General features: G+C 35.9%; 1 protein-coding gene across 1 annotated transcript in view; it reads right to left on the bottom strand.

Annotated features, from left to right (window-relative positions):
* ASCC3 (activating signal cointegrator 1 complex subunit 3) overlaps positions 1–21,036 on the bottom strand; it is a 363,321-nt gene that overhangs the window by 93,748 nt on the left and 248,537 nt on the right. Inside the window, exons 35-36 of the mRNA XM_012438418.3 lie at positions 5,055–5,166; positions 4,730–4,864 (exon numbers count right to left, since the gene is read on the bottom strand). Of these exons, the coding sequence (XP_012293841.2) occupies positions 4,730–4,864; positions 5,055–5,166 (247 nt within the window). The remainder of the gene's footprint in view (positions 1–4,729; positions 4,865–5,054; positions 5,167–21,036) is intronic.

Below are 21,036 nucleotides of genomic sequence, written 5' to 3'. Positions count from 1 at the left end.
TAGTAATGTTGAGCATTTGTTCATACACTTGTTGGCCACATGTATGTCTTCTCTTCAAAAGTATCTGTTCATGTCCTTTGCCAACTTTTTAATGGGGTTGTTTTTTGCTTGTTAATTTGTTTAAGTTCCTTATAGACTCTGAATATTAGACCTCTGTCAGAGGAATAGTTTGAAGATATTTTCTCCCATTCTGTAGGCTGCTTACTGATAGTTTGTTTTATTATGCAGAAGCTCTTTAGTTTAATGTGGTCTCAAATTGTCAACTTTTGTTTTTGTTGCAATTGCTTTTGGCATCTTTTTCATGAAATCTTTGCCAGGGCCTATGTCCAGAATGGTATTTCCTAGGTTATCTTCCAGAGTTTTTGTAGTTTTAGGTTTCACATTCAAGTCTTCAATCCATCTTGCGTTGACTTTTGAATACGGTGTAAGAAAGGGGTCCTGCTTCAATCTTCTGCATATGGCTAGGCAATTATCCAAGCACCATTTATTTAATAGGGAGTTTTTTCCCCCACTTTTTTCATTGACAATCAGTTGGTTGTAGGTGCGTGTCTTCAATTCTGGGTTCTCTATTCTGTTCCATTGGTCTATGTCTGTTTTTGTACTAGTATCATACTGTTTTAATTACTGTAGCCTTGTAGTATAGTTTGAAGCCAGGTAATATAATATCCCCAGCTTGGTTCTTTTTGTTTGGTATTGCTTTGGCTATTCAAGCTCTTTTTTGGATCCATATGAAGTTTAAATAGTCTTTCCTAATTCAGTAAAGAATGTCATTGGTAGTTTGATAGAGATAGCACTGAATATATAAATTGCTTTGGGCAGTATGGCCATTTTAACAATATTGATTCTTCCTATCCATGAATATGGAATGTTTTTCCATTTGTTTGTGTCAACTCTGATTTTTTTGAGCAGTGTTTTGTAATTCTCATTGTAGAGATTTTTCACCTCTTTGGTCAGCTGTATTTCTAGGTATTTTATTCTTTTGTCACCATTGAAAATGGGACTGCATTCTTGATTTGGCTCTCAGCTTGAATGTTGTGATGTACAGAAATTCTACTGATTTGTGTACACTGATTTTGTATTCTGGAAATTCTAATTCTTATTTCAGAAAAGTTAATGGCAATATGCAAAATGATTACATAAAGGGCATGAATTCCAATTCATTTTTAAAAAAGAGAAAACCAGACAAGATTGGGCGCATTCAGGGTGGTATGGCCGTAGAAAACCATCATTTCTCAGCCAACTGACACAAGAACAGAAAACCAAACACTGCATGTTCTCACTCATAAGTGGGTGTTGAACAATGAGAACACATGGACACAGGGAGGGGTAACATCACACACTGGGGCCTGTTGGGGGGTGGGGGGGATAGACAGCAGGGAGTGGGGGGATTGGGAAGGAAAAAAATACATTAGGAGAAATACCTAATGTAGATGACAGGGTGACGTATGCAACAAACCACCATGGCACATGCATACTATGTAACAAACCCACACATTCCTCACATGTACCCCAGAAATTAAAGTATAATAATAAAAAAAAAGAAAAAACCATATAGCTCAGTACAAGATTATAAATACTTACGTTCTCTAAAGGAAGGAAAGGTCCAAAAGAAGGTACCATCAGTTAGGACTAGATACAATCAAGAGATCATCACTTGCAACTACGTTTTGATGACAATTGAAGAGAAATAATAGGTTTATATATTTATAAATGTTTGGTAAGAGAGAATTGATGTTTTAATATTCTTTTTTCAATCTATGATTACCTTCTAGCTTATTTTTTGTGTGTCCATAATCATCACAATGCAACACATTCAGAGGACTCAAAAGAAAAATCTTAATGAACATAATTTCTATACTGTTATTAACACCCCCAAATCCTGAAAACCAAGAGATAAATGTAATGTGTAGCTTAAGAAATAAGAAAACTTCATTGACTAATAAAATTTAAGAAAACATTATAGTAAGTTCAAAGTAATAATCAAAAGAATAGAAGCTTTTCAGTTGCAATGTTATCAGAAATATTAAAATAACAAATTCCACAACTAAAGTTTAAAAATGACTTTAGAAACATCAATCAATGTATCTTAGTAAAAGGAAGCATGAATAATGAATGTTATATGAGTGAACTGTTCAAAAACATAATGTGATTTTCTTATTATAATAAAAACAATGATAATTAAAACAGATCTTTGAAACACTAACGTTATCCGCACAGCTTTCCTCATCTTCTTATGCTATTATCATCCTGCTCACTACAGCTTCTGTCTGACTACTACTTTCTCCTTATTTTAAAACCACAGTGAGATTAATATGTACTTTTGGAGGCGAGAGTAGGGAGGATACTGAGGTTCTGTGAGTCATTTGGTAGTCTTTTCATGGTTTAAAAAAAAAGCATTTAAATAAACATAATAAAAACAATTTCTGGAAATTACACCATTAGCATTTTGCTGGTAGTTACACATAGTGTTTGCTAGTGAATAAAGAATGATTCCTAGGCAAGAAACTAAGAAAACAATGTGATACCTACATATCTCCTTGTCAGTGTGAGTCCTGTGATTCTCCATTTAGAATGAACCCTCATTGAGCTAATAAAGACTGAGACAATATCTAGTGTAAGTTGAGGGTTCCTTGGACTAAACACCATGGGAGAAGAAGATATTCTTGCTGGGGAATTTTATGGAGTAGACCAAACCAAATCTATATAAATATTCCATTATATAGCTTTCCTTACATGTATTTTCAGATGATTGCATTTATTCAGTTATTGACAGGAGAATTAAATTTAACAAAAATATACCAAGAGATCAGCACTGGTTTTATATAGCGTAATATCAGAAAGAAACATGCCGCTGACAGGATGGGAACAAACCTTTTGTGATCAATGCCTTTTCAAAGAGAAGACTGAAGCAAAAGAGATGATGATTTAATTTCCCTGGGATTGTATAGATTTTTTGTGCTTTTTTAGCAGAGTAAATGGAGGTACAGAATGTAATAGGCATATGGTTTTCACAAATTTCCTTTACAGTGTGTATCTAGTTTTAACTTGAGTTACCTTGTACCTCCCGCCTCAGTGCCTTCCATCTCAGTGTGTGTGTGTGTGTGTGTGTGTGTGTGTGTGTGTGTGTGTGTGTGTGTGTATGACTTGAGAGAAAGTATAGTAGGATAGTTTCAGGGCCCATACTCAGATGCTAAACTGCAAACCATCACTTTGGACAAGCTGGTTAATTTTTAAAATGGGAATAATAATGGGATGTTATTAATATCCAAATGAGTGGTTGTTATGAGGATTAAACGAGTTTATTAATTAAAAGGTCTTAAATGTCTAGCGCATAAAAACTGCTCAAAGGTGTTAGCTGTTATTATACATGTTCCCAAGGCAGAAAAGTATGCTTACCTTATGAGATTAGGTAAATATGAAAAGCTTATATTCTTAAATCTAACAGATACTAATTTAAGAGGCATGCCCAAATTTATTAATCATTATTTTGCTGCCTGTGCTAACAGTCTCTCCCCCAGAGAAATCCTACTTTTATGAATCTTTGGCTAGGAGCTGATATAAACCTCATTCTTAGGTATGTAAAAAAATTCTTTATATTTTGTATTCTTCTATCAGAAATACATTTTTAATTTCTTAAAAAATTTTTTTTTGGTACCTGCCTCATATATTTTAGTTCTCTATTCTTTTCTACAGAGTAAACAATAGAAAACTGATTATTATATGATCCAGCTATCCTTCCATCTGTTAATCAATTCATTAATAAATATTTTTGAACTTACTAAAGTGTACACGGCACTATGCTGCGCACAAAATTTACACACTAGTTTCTTGGAGGGGAAAAAACTGAGAAACTGAAAACCTGTGAATGGGATATTGAAGCTTGTTAAGAATGATAAAGCTATAGAAGAGGAAGGAAAAAATTTACTAAGTGAACTACCATAGAATCAATGAATTTGTAAGAGAAGGACTTGTAAGAGAAGGACTTTAAAGACAGAATGGTCCAATCGTTCTTAACATTTTAAAAAAGCACCAACACACCTGAAGGATAAGATAACAATCAGAACATATATATATCCTAACTAATGTGTTAACAAAATTTTGTGGTAAATTATTACACTTAAAATCAACAAAGTGGAAAAAAAAAGTCAAAAGGATACAGTATGTAGACGGAAAGGTGGAGAAGACACTCCGAATGGCAAAAAAGGACAAATGAACACAGGATAGTTTTTTTTTTTTACCATCTGATATATCTGTTGCCGTTTTTTAGAAAGGGTATTTGTGAGGATGAGAGAAACAGCTGTCGTGACATTAATTCTGAAACTTAATTATGTGAATGCTTATGAAATAAACTTCAGTAACATCACAGATAAGTATTCAACAGAAACCATCCAAAGAGTAATAAGAAAAGCTTTCAATCATAATTCAAAGAGGCTATTATATTTAAGGCTAGGGTGATCACTTGCCTTGCTCAGGACAGTCCAGTCTACATCTACTATCCTGGCTTAAATAGGGCTTCACTCCACACTCAGAAAGATCCAAGTTTGAATGATAAATTATATAGTTACCTTATCTATGGACATCTTAGTCTAGATATATTGCTTTGTAGTGACCTTGTTTGACAAAGGAAAGGGCTTTATACATGGTTTCTGTTAAATTTCTAGACAAATTACGTGGCAAAACTTTAAGTCCTAAATTAAAAGAGAAGATATGGAATATATAAAAAACTCACACTTAGAATTGAAAGCAATTCTTCAGTACTGCATTCAGGCTTCAAGCGGTCCTTGAACATTTTAACTGTTTGATGCTTCAAATAGTAATAGGAGGCAATTCGGCCATAAGTCAGAGGTTCAATGCTGCGATTATCCTATTTCAAAAGAAAGATAAAATAACAAATGAAGAGTACAATGAAAGTACATATCTTTATAAAATTAATAATTCAGACAGGTGCTTTTGAAATAATTTTGTTAAAAATTTTGATAGTACTAGAAGCAAAAGACCTACTGTTAAAAAGCTGGGCAATGTTTTCAATTAGAATGCATATCACTAAGTCGTACCTCTCCAATTTCAATACAGTAGGAATGTTCCAATTCAATCAGGGACTTCTCAATCAGATGGGACAGAAACTTGTTCACAGAATCATGGCTCACATCACCCAAATTGTAGTAGCTAGAAAACAAGCAAGGTTATTATTATTTGTTTCAAGATATTTTCTACGAAAACGATCACCTAAGTTTCACATTATATATATATATATATATATATATATATATATAAATATATTCCATTTTTAGTATAAAACCTATCCTTAGTAACTTCACAAAACTGATAGAACTATTGATCTTGGGTGGTAATAAGTTCTTTTAAACAATTTAGTCAATTATTGTTCCCCTAGTGCTTAGGGAATAAATGTTATCCTAATGACTAGAAGGGACATCATCAGGGTAAAAATAAAGCATTCTAACTAAGCCTCAATATAGGGAAAATACATAGGTTTAGCTCTGTATATTTTCCAAGCCAAAGGCCTAAGGACATACAATTTACCTGAAAGTGCCTCACTGCAAATTTGAGACATTCTTGGCAAAACCCTATGGCCACTAGGATCTGTGCCTGGAAACAGACCCGAAGAACATGGGATTACAATCTTGGCAGTGCCCTAATTCCTACTAGGTGAATCCTGTATCATAGTCAGCATGGATAATTTATATGCCCTATCTCCCTTTTCCCCATCCACATCAGAGAATGGGAGTGGAAAGTGGTCTTAGAGAACAGGTTCTCATCTCTAAGACCCCATCATGATGGTTTTACATCTGTACAGAACTAGGAAGGGAACGGTCATAGTCTGGGAAAAGAGTGCTAACTATTTTGAATGGAAGAGGACTAAAGAAAACCACAATTTGAGAGCAATGGAGAACACTATCTAGATGACAATTTTTGCAATATTTTTCATTCTTCGAAGGAAGAGACTCAAGGTTAGTAAATTATAAAAAATTATTTAAAAATACACAAGGCAGGACTAATAATGTCAGGATATATTTTCATTAGAAAGAAAAGTTAGTGCAAATAGCTAGGTACACCCAAATATGAGAGGCTCCATTAAATAAAAATTACAGTAAGAGACTATTGGAATTTATTTGGAAAAGTAATTTCCATTATAAAGGAATAGATGTTTTAATTTTGATCTATCTAAAAATTATTGCTTTTTCTAGAAAAGCTCTTGGCATGGACTGAAATAAAGCAATATTTATCAACTAAGAGATAAATAAGTACTGAACCTAGTGCTGTCATTAATTTAAACAAAATGTTCAAATTTATGTCTAACCAAGCGTATATGGAAGTGAAAAACCAGAATTATTAACCATTAGAAAATATTTCTTTTATTTTGAAAAATGACTAAGGAGGAGTATTTAGTTAGAATAATGTCTTCTGCTTTAGAGGTGAAAATAAAAATTCTAGACATTCAAGCTATATAAGATACAAATATCTAGTCATTTCAAATTTTAAAAATATTTTTACTCTTTCATTGTTTTCCAGGAAGTGAAATTCATCAGTCAAACTTTCTGCAATGTAAGTGCTTACTTTGTATTTCGCATTCTTTTGGCTTGCTAAGCCTATAAATTTTCCAATATTATTTTTAGCTGTCAGGACTAATACATAGCTGATAGAGTTATTCTTAAATTGAAAACACTAGTAAAAATGTGCCCAGGATACTGTATAAGCAGTACCATTTGTAGAGCAAGAATTGAACTCTTATTCTTTTTATAAACCAAATTTGTCTGCCTTGATTTTGGAATAAACAATTCTTTATGCAACTGACATTACAGAAAAAAGACACTTTGAAAATATTATTGTGAAAGACAAAAAATAAAATAAAATTCCACTTTTATCTATAAATTTACTAGGTCATTTGAAAACTAACTGATGGATGCTGTTACTGATTATTATAAGCCATTGTCTTACAAAATAACTGGGATGTCAACTTTATCATTTTATGCTTTAATAAATAAATTTGGTATACTTACGAATAATATTTAAAACTATCAATGGAAAAAGCTATCTGTGAAAAATTACAGGTTCTACTTAATATTTATTTTATTTACTGTATTTGCTTCATTTTGTTTACTGTATTTACAAGGTACATTTCAATGGATTAATATCCCTTCTAAACTTTATTTAAGCCTATTGGGACTTTTTAAAGATGAATTTGTGGTTTTCATCCAGACAAAATACAGGCAAGGTAAATATTTCTTAAACATTTAAAGTAAGTTGCTGTAAAGAAAAAAAAAAACAACCTAAATGATGTTTCTGAGACTATAATAAATTATTTGATGACTACACTAAAATATCATTCATAATCTAACTTGCTAAAAGTTCACACCTCTTTGTGCAGAAAACATAAACATTTCACTGTTATTTATTCTTAATACAGTTTTTGTTTTTTTCTGAATGTGGTTACCAACATTCTTATTGACTTGTATAACAGAAGAAATACAAAATTCAATTCAAGTAAATTGAGCTTCACTGATCTTTACCAAATACTGTTCTTTGATAATATTTGGACTGAGGTTCTAAGGCCATTTAAGATATTTTCAAATCCTTATAAAAGTAAGATATTGTTATATCTTAATTAGATATACAATTTGTGAGACATTGTAAAATAATTAAACTAAATATAAATGAAGTTTTTTAGGTTAATAAAATTTTGGGAGTTAATATATTTTGACATTTTTCTGTGAATAAGGGATAGAGTTCAGATTTATATGATCTCTATTAGTAGCATAATATAGCCTTTACTTCTACGAGGTGAACGTTTTTTAGTTACTGTGCAACTTTTAGCCTGAACAATTATAAGCACTTAACTTAAAACATTATATATCATTAATTTTAATAATCACTTTACTAACTTGAAAAAGCATGCAACAGTTAAGAAAAAGGTCTGTTTTCAGGTTGTACTCTCTGCAGTACAAAATTTTTAATTTACTGGTTATTTAAACACAAACATTTCACAACTGTTTAATTATGGGTAAAGGATAAAATGTAGTTTCATGCTCACTGCATTGAATCATCAAGTCATTATCTTCTCTTTGCCATAAACAGACAGCCTACCTTTTTGTCAGCATGCTATTTCATTTATTTCACAGAGAAACCCAGTTTCACAATAATTGACTTGTCAGAAGCTCTAATTTATGAGACTGAGCTCTGTAAGATTTCTCTATATTGGACTCAACCTGCACACAAGCAGAGTTGAATATTTACAATGCTGTTAACAGGTGCTGAGTTGTTTAATGATTCTAATAGCCAGAAGCGTACTGAGAAAGCCAGCGGGATCACAATTACAGGCTGTTTGAACACAACAATTACTAGTCCCCTGAGAGGTGTGAAAGTCAAAGGCAGTTTGATACTGACAGCATCTAGCACATGGGCTACACAAGCTAACTTCTATTAGCAGTCCATTGGGAAAAAGTAATAACAAACCTCTCCCTATCATAAAAATTTACAAAGTTCATAAAATTTAAAAAAATCAAAAACTAAAAAACGTTTAAAAAAATTATCTTTAAAAGATCTTACCAAAAGACAAACATATCAATACTACATATCAAATCTCAAGTTATTTTTTTCAACCTTAATATTGATGGAACTTCACCAGTTGAGAATGAAAGAGGTTTTATATTAATATAAAACATAAAGTTACACCAAACGGTTTGGATTTAATGTGAATAGTGGCAGCCATTTCCTGTTTGGTTTATGTAAACCTGGCCAGATCTCTTGCTGGGAAATTTTTCATCAGTATTGAAATGCTGCTGCTATAACTGTCAGTAGTGGAAAGTCATTTGTTACAGCACCATGCTTTTTTATGTTCAGATTATGCAGCAATAATAATGACACAAATAACAAAAGTGGTTGCAGGAACAGCTGAAACTACCACAACATTTTTGCTTCAGATATATTTAAAAGCTTTCTCAGGGGAAAACAGAGTAAAACTGAACATACAAATTGAATCCAGAACTCAATTTGGAATATATTATATTTTATGAAAGCACCAGTGCATGTGTTTATATTAATTTGAACAAACTAATGTGTGTGTATATGTTTTATATATATATATGTGTGTGTGTGTGTGTCCACATATATAAACATAATTATCTTTATATACATATGTATTTGCATATATACATAATACACACACATACACACACAAGAATATAAATAGACATACAGTGACCAACTCAGGAACAGTGGTTGAAATATTTGTCAACATAAGTTTTACTTTTGGTGTGCTGTGTTGAGGACTTTACAGTAATATGATTAACTAAAGGGAGCTGGAATATGAGGTCTTTACCTATATAAGACTATGTTATAAAAATGGTCTTTCTTTTCTATCACTAAATAAACTTCAGTCTTTTTGTTACACACACAGGCAGATAAACAAGCTCGTATACATATTCTTCCTTCCCAAGAAAAGTGAAATCTCAATTTATGGTACTGTATGATAAGGAATATTAAGGAAAAATTAAAACCACACATAATATAAGTTCTTCATTTGAGATAGTTACTTTAGCATTTTAAAAACTTTTATCATATCTAAAAATAAGTGGGAAAAATTTACCAGTTTCCTGTGCCTTGATTTGCTTCCAGCTTTTGAGAAAGGTCATTTTAACACAGACACTAATAAAAAGATACAAGCAAGGACCAGTCACGAGAATGTGGAGAAAAGGAACCCTTGTATGTTGTTGCTGAGAATGTACATTACTAACACAGCCTCTTTGGAAAGGAGTATGGAAGTTTCTCAAAATCTGAAAATAGATCTAGCATATGATCCAGCAGTCCCTGTTCTGGGTATATACACAAAGGAATTGAAATCAGTATGTTGAAGAGACATCTGTACTCATATGTTCATTGCAGCATTATTTCTAATAGCCAAGATAGGGAAACAATATAAGTGCCCATCGATGGATGAATGTACTTGAAAAATGTGGTATATATATACAATGGAATACTAAAAAAAGAAGGAAATTCTATATTAGCAACAACATGGTTGACTCTAGAGGGGGAGGAATCTGGAGAGCATTATGCCTAGTGAAATAAGGTAGGTACGGAAAGACAAACACTGTATGATCTCACTTATATGTGGAATCTAAAAAAGTCAAGCTCATAGAAGTGGAGGGTAGAATGTCAGTTACCAGAGGCCACAGGGGTTGGGAAGGCCATGCAAGCAAAGGGGGAATTGATCAAAAGGCATAAAGTTTTGGTTAGACAGGAGGAATAAGTTCTGGTGATGCACTACTGCACAGCATGGTGACTATCGTTAATAATAATGTATTGTGTATTTCAAAATTACTAAAAAGAATAGATTTAATATGTTCTTGCTACAAAGAAATGATCAGCATGCCAGGTGATGGATATGTTAATTAGCCTGATTTGTTCCTTTCACAATATATACATATTTTAAAACAGTACATTGTATGTCATAATAACATAATTGTTTATCAGTTAAAATTTTTTAAAAGAAAGTTTATATTCACACAAAATCTCACAAATATTTATAGCAACTTTATTTGAAAAAAGAGTCAATCAAAAAGGAAGATGGCAGAGCTTGACTACAGCTAAGTAAAATATATAAATAGTTAAAATTTACTTAGGCACATTTTTCCATTTTTATCTAGATGTGAAGGTATAGATATTAAAACTGACAATTTGTTTTTTGGGGGGCCATCAAACAAAGTGTCATTTGAATGAGTATGGCAGAGTGTCCATACAAAAAACCCATTGTTCAGCATAGCACTGAAAAGAGAAGTGGACAGGGAATGTGGACCTGACAAAGAGTACAATGACGTAGAACGTGGTAGAATCCCAGTGTTGCCTTTGTCACTTGCGAGCTATGCTATTGGGAGCAAGTTGCTTAATTTCCCTGTGCTTCAGTTCCTTTATTTACAAAATGGGTATCATAACAGTACTAAATGAGTTAAGCTCTTGAAACAGCATTTCAAATACAGTAGACACTCAAAAAACACTATCAATGCAGATTTTTGTTTCCAACTTTATTAATTCCAATTTTTATTTTTATAAATTCCTGTCCTATATTTATGTTTTGCTATTGTTCTGCATCTAGTTTCTTAAGATAAATGCTTATTTTATTTTTAAGCATTCATATTTTCTATTATGTCTTTAAAGATATAAATATTCCTTAGAATTGTGCTTTGATGGTGGACGGATCCAAGATGGCTGATTAGGAGCAGCTCAGGATTGCAGCTACCAGCAAAAGCGCAGAGGGTGAGTGGAAGCCGCATTTCCAGACGGATTTTTTTTTTGAGACGGAGTTTCGCTCATTACCCAGGCTGGAGTGCAATGGCGCGATCTCGGCTCACCGCAACCTCCGCCTCCTGGGTTCAGGCAATTCTCCTGCCTCAGCCTCCTGAGTAGCTGGAATTACAGGCATGCGCCAACATGCCCAGCTAATTTTATGTGTTAGTAGAGACGGGGTTTCACCATGTTGACCAGGATGTTCTCGATCTCTTGACCTCGTGATCCACCCGCCTCGGCCTCCCAAAGTGCTGGGATTACAGGCTTGAGCCACCGCGCCCAGCCCCAGACGGATTTTTATTGCCCACAGATCAGGAGATTCCCAGGCAGAGGAGCCTCATGGGTCACCAGCGTGGCTGTTTTGGCCAGTGTGACTGTTTTGGCCGGTGCCCCGGTGACGCTGTTTTGGCCAGTGTGGATGTTTTGGTCGGTGCCCCAGTGTGGCGGTTCTCTGTACAAAATACATGGGTCTGGGCACCATTTCAGCTGGTGATTGGCGCTCCGGGAAGACAGAGTCGCCCATTCAACTAATGAAAAAAGGGACTAAAACAGGGAGCCAGGCCAGGAGATTCCCAGGCAAAAAAGCGCCATGAATCTCAGCACAGCTGTTTCAGCCATTGCAGTGGGTTGCCCCACGGGAAATCACACAGATCCTGGCGCCTTTTCAACAGGCGACCAGAACACACGGGAGACAGTTGACTGTCCAACTTAAAAAAAAAAAAAGGCTCTGAGGCAGGGAGCCAGATGATCAGGCTCGGCTGGTCCCACCCCCACAAAAAAATAGCAATCTGAAACGCTCTGGATTGAGAGTTTCACAGCAAGCACAGTTGAACCCGGGACAGTCTAGCTCTGTGGGGGAGGGGTGTCCACCATTACCGAGGCACTCCACCACTACCGAGGTAGTCTACCATTGCTGAGGCAGCCCGCCATTGCCGAGGCAGCCCGCCATTGCCGAGGCAGCCCGCCATTACAGAGGTGGGCAGCCATTGCTGAGGCAGTTCTAACTATACCCATATAAACAGGACTGCAGGGAAGTTCACACAGCAGCTGGGCAGAGCCCACGGCAGCTCAGCAAAGCCTCTGCAGGCAGACAGTGACTAGGCTGCCTCCTCGCTGGGCAGGGCAGCCCTGAAAAAAGGGGAGCAGCACAACAGAAATTCATAAATAAAGCCGTAACTTCCTGGGACAGATTACCTAAGAAAAAAAAAAGGGGGGGGTTTATGAGTTCTGCTGCAGCAGACTTAAACATACTGCCCAGCAGCTCTGAATGAACAGCTCAGCACTTGAGCTCCTATAAAGGACAGACTGTCTCCTCAAGCAGCTCCCTGACCCCCATATATCCAGAGTCACCTCATAAAGGAGAGCTCAGATTGACATCAGGCGGGTATCCTTCAGGGACAAAGATAGCAGCAGAAGAAACTGGCAGCAACCCTTACTGTTCTGCAGCTGCTGCAGGTGATCCCCAAGCAAGCAGGGCCTGGAGTGGACCTCAGCAGGCCTACAGCAGAGGGGCCTGACTGGTAGAAGGAAAACTAAGAAACAGAAAGAAATAACTTCATCATCAACAAACTGGATGTCCACTCAGAGACCCAATCTGAAAGTCAACAACTACAAAGATGATAGGTGGATAAATACATAAAGATGGGAAGAAACCAGCAGAAAAAGGATGAAAATACCTGAAACCAGAACACTTTTCCTCTTACAAGGGATCACAACTCCTCTCCAGCAAGGGGACAAGGCTGGATGGAGAATGAGTGTGATGAATTGACAGAATCAGGCTTCAGAAGGTGGGTAATAAGAACCTTCTGTGAGCTAAAAGAACATGTTCTAACCCAATGCAAAGAAACTAAGAACACTGAAAAAAGATTTGATGAAATGCTAATGAGAATAAACAACTTAGAGAGGAATATAAGTGAATTGATGGAGCTGAAAAACACAACATGAGAACTTCACGAAGCATACACAAGTTTTAACAGCCGCATTGACCAAGCACAAGAAAGGATATCAGACGTGGAAGATCAACTCAATGAAATAAAATGAGAAGGCAAGATTAGAGAAAAAAGGGTAAAAAGGAATGAACAAAGTCTCCAAGAAATATGGGACTATGTGAAAAGACCTAATCTACATTTGATAGGTGTACCTGAATGTGACGGAGAGAATGAATCCAAGCTGGAAAATACTCTTCAGGATACTATTCAGGAAAACTTCCCCAACCTAGCAAGGCAGGCCAATATTCAAGTCCAGGAAATACAGAGAACACCACAAAGCTATTCCTCAAGAAGAGCAACCCCAAGGTACATAATTGTCAGATTCACCAGGGTTGAAATGAAGGAGAAAATGCTAAGGGCAGCCAAAGAGAAAGGTCGGGTTACCCACAAAGGGAAGCCCATCAGACTCACAGCAGATCTCTCAGCAGAAACCCTACAGGCCAGAAGAGAGTGGGGGCCAATATTCAACATCCTTAAAGAAAAGAACTTTCAACCCAGAATTTCATATCCAGCCAAACTAAGCTTCATAAGTGAAGGAAAAATAAAATCCTTTACGAACAAGCAAATACCCAGAGATTTCATCACCACCAGGCCAGCTTTACAAGAGCTCCTGAAAGAGGCACTAAACATAGAAAGGAACAACCAGTACCAGCCACTCCAAAAACATACCAAATGGTAAAAAGCATCAACACAATGAAGAAACTGCATCTACTAACGGGCAAAACAGCCAGCTAGCATCAAAATGGCAGGATCAAATTCACACATATCAATATTAACCCTAAATGTAAATGGGCTAAATGCCCCAATCAAAAGACATAGACTGGCAAATTGGATAAAAAGCTAAAACCCATCGGTGTGCTGTATCCAGGAAACCCATCTCACATGCAAGGATACACAAAGGCTCAAAATAAAGGGATGGAGGAAGATTTACCAAGCAAATGGAGAGCAAAAAAAAAGCAGGAGTTGCAATTCTCATCTCAGACAAAATAGACTTTAAAACAACAAAGATCAAGAGAGACAAAGAAGGACATTACATAATGGTAAAAGTATCAATGCAACAAGAAGAGCTAACGATCCTAAATATATATGCACCCAATACAGGAACACCCAGATACATAAAGCAAGTTCTTAATGACTTACAAAGAGACTTAGACTCCCACACAATAATAGTGGGAGACTTTAACACCCCATTGTCAATATTAGATCAACGAGACAGAAAATTGACAAGGATATCCAGGACTTGAACTCAGACCTGGACCATGCAAACGTAATAGACATTTACAGAACTCTCTACCCGAAATCCACAGAATATACATTCTTCTCAGCACCACATCACACCTATTCTAAAATTGACCACATAATTGGAAGTAAATCACTCCTCAGCAAATGCAAAAGAACAGAAATCATAACAAACAGTCTCTCAGACCACAGTGCAATCAAGTTAGAACTCAGAATTCAGAAACTAACTCATAACTGCACAGCTTCATGGAAACTGAACAACTGGCTCTTGAATGTTGACTGGATAAACAATGAAATAAAGGCAGAAATAAAGATGTTCTTTGAAACCAACGAGAACAAAGACACAACATACCAGGATCTCTGTGACACATTTAAAGCAGTGTCTAGAGGAAAATATATAGCAATAAATGCCCACATGAGAAGAAAGGGAAGATCTAAAATTGACACCCTATCATCAAAATTGAAAGAGCTAGAGGAGCAAGATCAAAAAAACTCAAGACCTAGCAGAAGAGAAGAAATAACTAAGATCAGAGCAGAAGTGAAGGAGATAGAGACACAAAAAACCCTTCAAAAAATCAAATCCAGGAGCTGATTTTTTGAAAAGATCAACAAAATAGACAGACCACTAGCAAGATTAATAAAAAAGAAAAGAGAATAATCAAATAGATGCAATAAAAAATGATAAAGGGGATATCACCACAGATTCCACAGAAATTCAAACCATCATCAGAGATTATTACAAACATCTCTATGCACATAAACTAGTAAACCTGGAAGAAATGGATAAATTACTGGACACTTGCATCCTCCCAAGCCTAAACTGGGAAGAAGCCGAAACCCTGAATAGACCAATAACGAGGTCTGAAGTTGAGGCAGCAATTAAGAGCCTTCCACTCAAGAAAAGCCCAGGTCCAGATGGGTTCACAGCCGAATTCTATCAGACATACAAAGAGGAACTGGTACCATTCCTTCTGAAACTATTCCAAATAATCCAAAAAGAAAGAATCCTTTCCAAATCATTTTATGAGACCAACATCATCCTGATACCAAAACCCGGCAGAGACTCAACAAGAAAAGAAAACTACAGGCCAATATCCATGATGAACATAGATGCAAAAATCTTCAATAAAATACTGGCAAGCCGATTACAACAGCACATCAAAAAGCTTATCCACCATGATCAAGTAGGATTCATCCCAGGGATGCAAGGCTGGTTCAATATATGCAAGTCTATAAATGTAATTCACCACATAAACAGAACCAAAGACAAAAACCACATGATTATCTCAATTGATGCAGAGAAGGCCTTTGACAAAATTCAACAGCCCTTTATGCTAAAAATCCTCAATAAACTAGGTATCGACGGAACATATCTCAAAATAATAAAAGCTATTTACGACAAACCAACAGCCAATATCATACTGAATGGGCAAAAACTGGAAGCATCCCTTTGAAATCTGGCACTAGACAAGATGCCCTCTCTCACCACTCCTATTCAATATAGTATTGGAAGTTCTAGCCAGAGTAATCAGGCAAGAAAAAGAAATAAAGGGTATTCAAATAGGAAATGAGGAAGTCAAATTGTCTCTATTTGCAGACGACATGATTGTATATCTAGAAGACCCCATTGCCTCAGCCCAAAATCTCCTGAACCTAATAAGCAACTTCAGCGAAGTCTCAGGATACAAAATCAATGTGCAAAAATCACAAGCATTCCTATACACCAATAACAGACTTAAAGAGAGCCACATCAAGATAGAACTGCCATTCACAATTGCTACGAAGAGAATAAAATACCTGGGAATACAACTAACAAAGGATGTAAAGGACCTCTTCAAGGAGAACTACAAACCACTGTTCAATGAAATAAGACAGGACACAAACAGATGGAGAAACATTCCATGTTCATGGTTAGGAAGAATCAATATCGTGAAAATGGCCATACTGCCCAAAGTAATTAACAGATTCAACGCCATCCCCATCAAGCTACCAATAACCGTCTTCACAGAACTAGAAAAAACCACCTTAAACTTCATATGGAAACAAAAGAGAGCCCATATAGCCAAGTCAATTCTAAGCAAAAAAAAAAAAAAAAAAACAAAGCGGGAGGCATCACACTACCAGATTTCAAACTATACTACAAGGCTACAGTAATCAAAACAGCATAGTACTGGTACCAAAACAGAGATACAGACCAATGGAACAGAACAAAGGCTCGGAGGCAACACCACACATCTACAACCATCCGATCTTTGACAAACCTGACCAAAAAGAGCAATGGGGAAAGGATTCCCTGTTTAATAAATGGTGTTGGGAAAACTGGCTAACCATGTGCAGAAGGCAGAAACTGGACCCCTTCCTGACACCTTACACTAAAATTAACTCCAGATGGATTAAAGACTTAAACATAAGACCTAACACCATAGAAACCCTGAAGAAAATCTAGGCAAAACCATTCAGGACATAGGGGTAGGCAAGGACTTCATGACCAAAACACCAAAAGCATTGGCAACAAAAGCCAAAATAGACAAATAGGACCTAATCAAACTCCACAGCTTCTGCACAGCAAAAGAAACAGTCATTAGAGTGAATTGGCAACCAACAGAATGGGAAAACATTTTTGCTATCTACCTATCTGACAAAGGGCTGATACCCAGAATTTACAAAGAACTAAAACAGATTTACAAGAAAAAAGCAAACAAGCCCATTCAAAAGTGGGCAAAGGACATGAACAGACACTTTACAAAAGAAGACATACATGAGGCCAACAAACATATGAAAAAATGCTCATCATCACTGGTCATTAAAGAAATGCAAATCAGAACTATATTGAGATACCATCTCACACCAGTTAGAATGGCGATCATTAAAAAATCTGGAGACAACAGAGGCTGGAGAGGATTTGGAGAAATAGGAACACTTTTACACTGTTGGTGGGAGGGTAAAGTAGTTCAACCATTGTGGAAGATAGTGTGGTGATTCCTCAAGGACCTAGACATAAAAATTCCATTTGACCCAGCAATCTCATTACTGGGTATATATCCAAAGGATTATAAATCGTTCTACTATAAGGACACATGCACACGAATGTTCATTGCAGCACTGTTTACAATAGCAAAGACCTGGAACCAACCCAAATGCCCATCGATGATAGACTGGACAGGGAAAATGTGGCACATATACACCATGGAATACTTTGCAGCCATAAAAAACGATGAGTTCCTGTCCTTTGTAGGGACATGGATGAACCTGGAAACCATCATTCTCAGCGAACTGACACAAGAACACAAAATCAAACACCGCATGTTCTCACTCATAGTTGGGTGTTGAACAATGAGAACACATGGATACAGGGAGGGTTGCATCACACACTGGGGTCTGTCGGGGCGAAATAGGGGAGGGACAGCGTGGGGTGGGGAGTTGGGGAGAGATAGCATGGGGAGAAATGCCAGATATAGGTGATGGGGAGGAAGGCAGCAAATCACACTGCCATGTGTGTACCTATGCAACAATCTTGCATGTTCTTCACATGTACCCCAAAACCTAAAATGCAATTAAAAAAAAAGAATTGTGCTTTGATTTAAATTCATTGTTACTAATTTTTATTTTTGTATAGCCCTAGTCTATACCTTTTGTTTTGATTTCGTCTTTCACTAGAATAAAAGTTTTATAATCCCAAGCAGTTAATTTTTTTTTTGCCATCACTTTTATTTTTATTTCTGGTTTTATAATATTACACAAGGAGAATGCAGCCTTATGATCTCTAAATTTGAAAGAAGTTGAGATATTCTTTGTGGTCTACTTCATGGTAAATTTTTCAAAACAAATTTTCCATTAGTGTTTGTAAGTACTGATATTTTGCTAGGGGCATATGTACAAAGACACTATAGACACAAATTCAAGGATATTATTATTTGAATCTTCTTTTTTATGAAATACTTATCTTTTTGATGTATTAAAGTCTTTCAACGTGACTAATTAGTTGGGCGATAATTTTATTTGAATTTCAATCCATTTTTGCTTTATATATGTGATGCTGTTTTTAGTTATCTAAACATCTGTAAACTACTATAACTTTCTAATGATTGTGTTTGTTACCAATATAATCCATTCTTCTTTGTCCTTTGTATTTTTTTGCCTCAAATTTGGTTTTGTATGATTTTAACTCTGCAGCTGCTGCTTTCTCTTTGTTATCATTCTCCTTTCCACTTTCTTTCAATCCTTAATTTTCAACTTTTCTATATCAATCATGTTTGAATGGATTAAAAAAATGAATCTGAGAATTTGTTTTACAAAAGGGAAGTTTAAATAATTTACAGTATTTATCATTATCGTTGACCTGACTAATGACATAAATAGATCTGGTCTGTCCCCTGCTCCAAACCCTGCAATGGTTCCTGCTTCATTAAGAATGAAAGTTAAAATTCTTACCATAGTTTCTAAGACCACCCATGACCTATATCACCACTGGCCCTCTACATCCCCAACTTCATCTCCTGCTATTTTCCTGCTTTCACTTATTCTACTTCAGCCATGTCTTCTCCTTGTTTCCTCAATACACCAGGCACATCTGTCTTAGAACTTCTCTTGTTCCCTTGGCCTGAAATGTTAATCCCTAGAATGTGGTCAACTTTCTTACCTCTTTCAAGTTTTGGCTGAAATATCAGCACCCTTAATAAGGCCCACCCTCACTGTCTTTTTAATACAGTATTGTAATCTCCCATCTTCCCCCAGGCCACCTCCTGGCTCTCTCAATCTTCCTTATCCTGTTTTCCTTTTAAACATCTATTACCTTTTAATAATATTTAAATTTACTGTTTCTGCTGAAAGAACATGAGTGGCAGGACACCAAAAGTTTTTGTTTGGTTTACTAATACATCTCAAAGTGGCTAGAGTGGTGCCTGGAACATAGTAGATCCTCAATAAATGTTTACAGAATTAAGAATAAAATAATTCATTTTTAAATGCTTATACTTTATAATTTTAGGGAAATTTTATGATTTTTGAGGCTAGAAGTCATTACTTATGTTACTACTACTGTCCAACAGAAACTAATAGTTGCTAATCATAGCTTTTTCTGAAAAACAAATTATTGGTGTATCTATTCTGGATTTATGAACTGACATGGCAACAGCTTGGGTATAGGATTGTACGTCAGAATAACAATGACAGCCCAGCCAGGTATCTCAACATATGTATAGGTGGCTACTGAAGGAACTAGCGTATAAAATATGAATGGTCAAGAGTGGATAAACTGTTACTTCTGAAAATCAATTGAAGCTACATTTATCAATATTGACTGGACTCTTAAGGCTGTTAAGACTTGGCTGGCTATAAGGGCTAAGGAGGGTACTGCAGGCAAGAAGAAGAGTGACAACAAAAAGCACAAAAGTGAGAGGAACCTCTTATGTAGGTGGTGTGAGTTAGTATTTCCTTCCATCTACACTTGTCCCTTTGGTGGTGGTGGGGGGAGATACTCAACCCTCTTTTTGGGGCAGCAAGATGGGAAGGAAAGCAGCTGCCACAACTACTAAGAGCTTTTAGTCAATGCATGAAGACAATTTACCCTTTTGACTTTTAGTCCTCAAATTTCCTACAGGTAAAGAGGTGTGAACTAAAGAATACTTATTTATTTACATGGACTACATTGACTACAACCATGTGGAAGCAGGAGACATCTTAAATTGCTAATACCCAAGGAGTTCCCTGGATCAGAGGCTCACCATAATTTTTAAAATTTGTAACTCTTTCAAGATTTCATCTCTTGTCTACTGTGATAAGTCTCCCCAAGCTTCCTATTCTGCCTTTCATTCCTACTGTTTATTATGGTTTCATGTGGATTTTCTCACCATAATATTATAAAATAGAAGGCGGTTTGTAACCAGAGCAACAGGGAGTCCTACCTACCCAGCTCCCTGTCTGTGGGACCCCTGTTCTGACTGGTGCCTCAACTGTGCTCCTGGCTCACTGCACTCTCATGGTTGAAAAAAAATGTAAATCCTGAACAGTTTCCGACTCATTATCTTAATTTAAAGATTTACTGCATTCTATGTCTACTAACTAAAGCTCATCCAGTTCCCACCCCCTTTATAATATATTTAATTTCTGATCAATACTATCTGACAATTTACAAAGTAGGCAAAATTGAAAGACAGCCAAAAAGCAGGTTAAGCAGTTAGAGAACTATGGAAGCAAAGAAGAGGGAAGATCAAAAAGCAAATTTTAAGTCAAAGTAAACAGATGCAGTGATAATATTAACAAAAGTAAGAAAGAGTAAAGATTTTGATAGTTGTATGATTAATTCAGTTTTGGACATGTTAAAGTGAAACGATGGTGGGAAGTCCATGTGGCAACATTCAGAAGGCTGAAGAAATAAAACTGTACCTTGATAGAGAGCAGATTATAGCCACATATTTTCAGGTCTTTCACATAAAAGGTGATATTTTAAATATAGATAGGACATGCAGAGAAGAATTTTTTAATATTATGTCCTGAGAAGAACATAATATCA

Source organism: Aotus nancymaae, unplaced genomic scaffold (assembly GCF_030222135.1).
Source record: "Aotus nancymaae isolate 86718 unplaced genomic scaffold, 86718_ANA_hifiasm-v0.15.2.pri h1tg000040l, whole genome shotgun sequence".
In the NCBI taxonomy this organism is placed as follows: Eukaryota; Metazoa; Chordata; class Mammalia; order Primates; family Aotidae; genus Aotus; species Aotus nancymaae.
The sequence above is the reverse complement of the archived record's forward strand: the minus strand, read 5'-3'. Positions and strand labels throughout refer to the sequence as shown.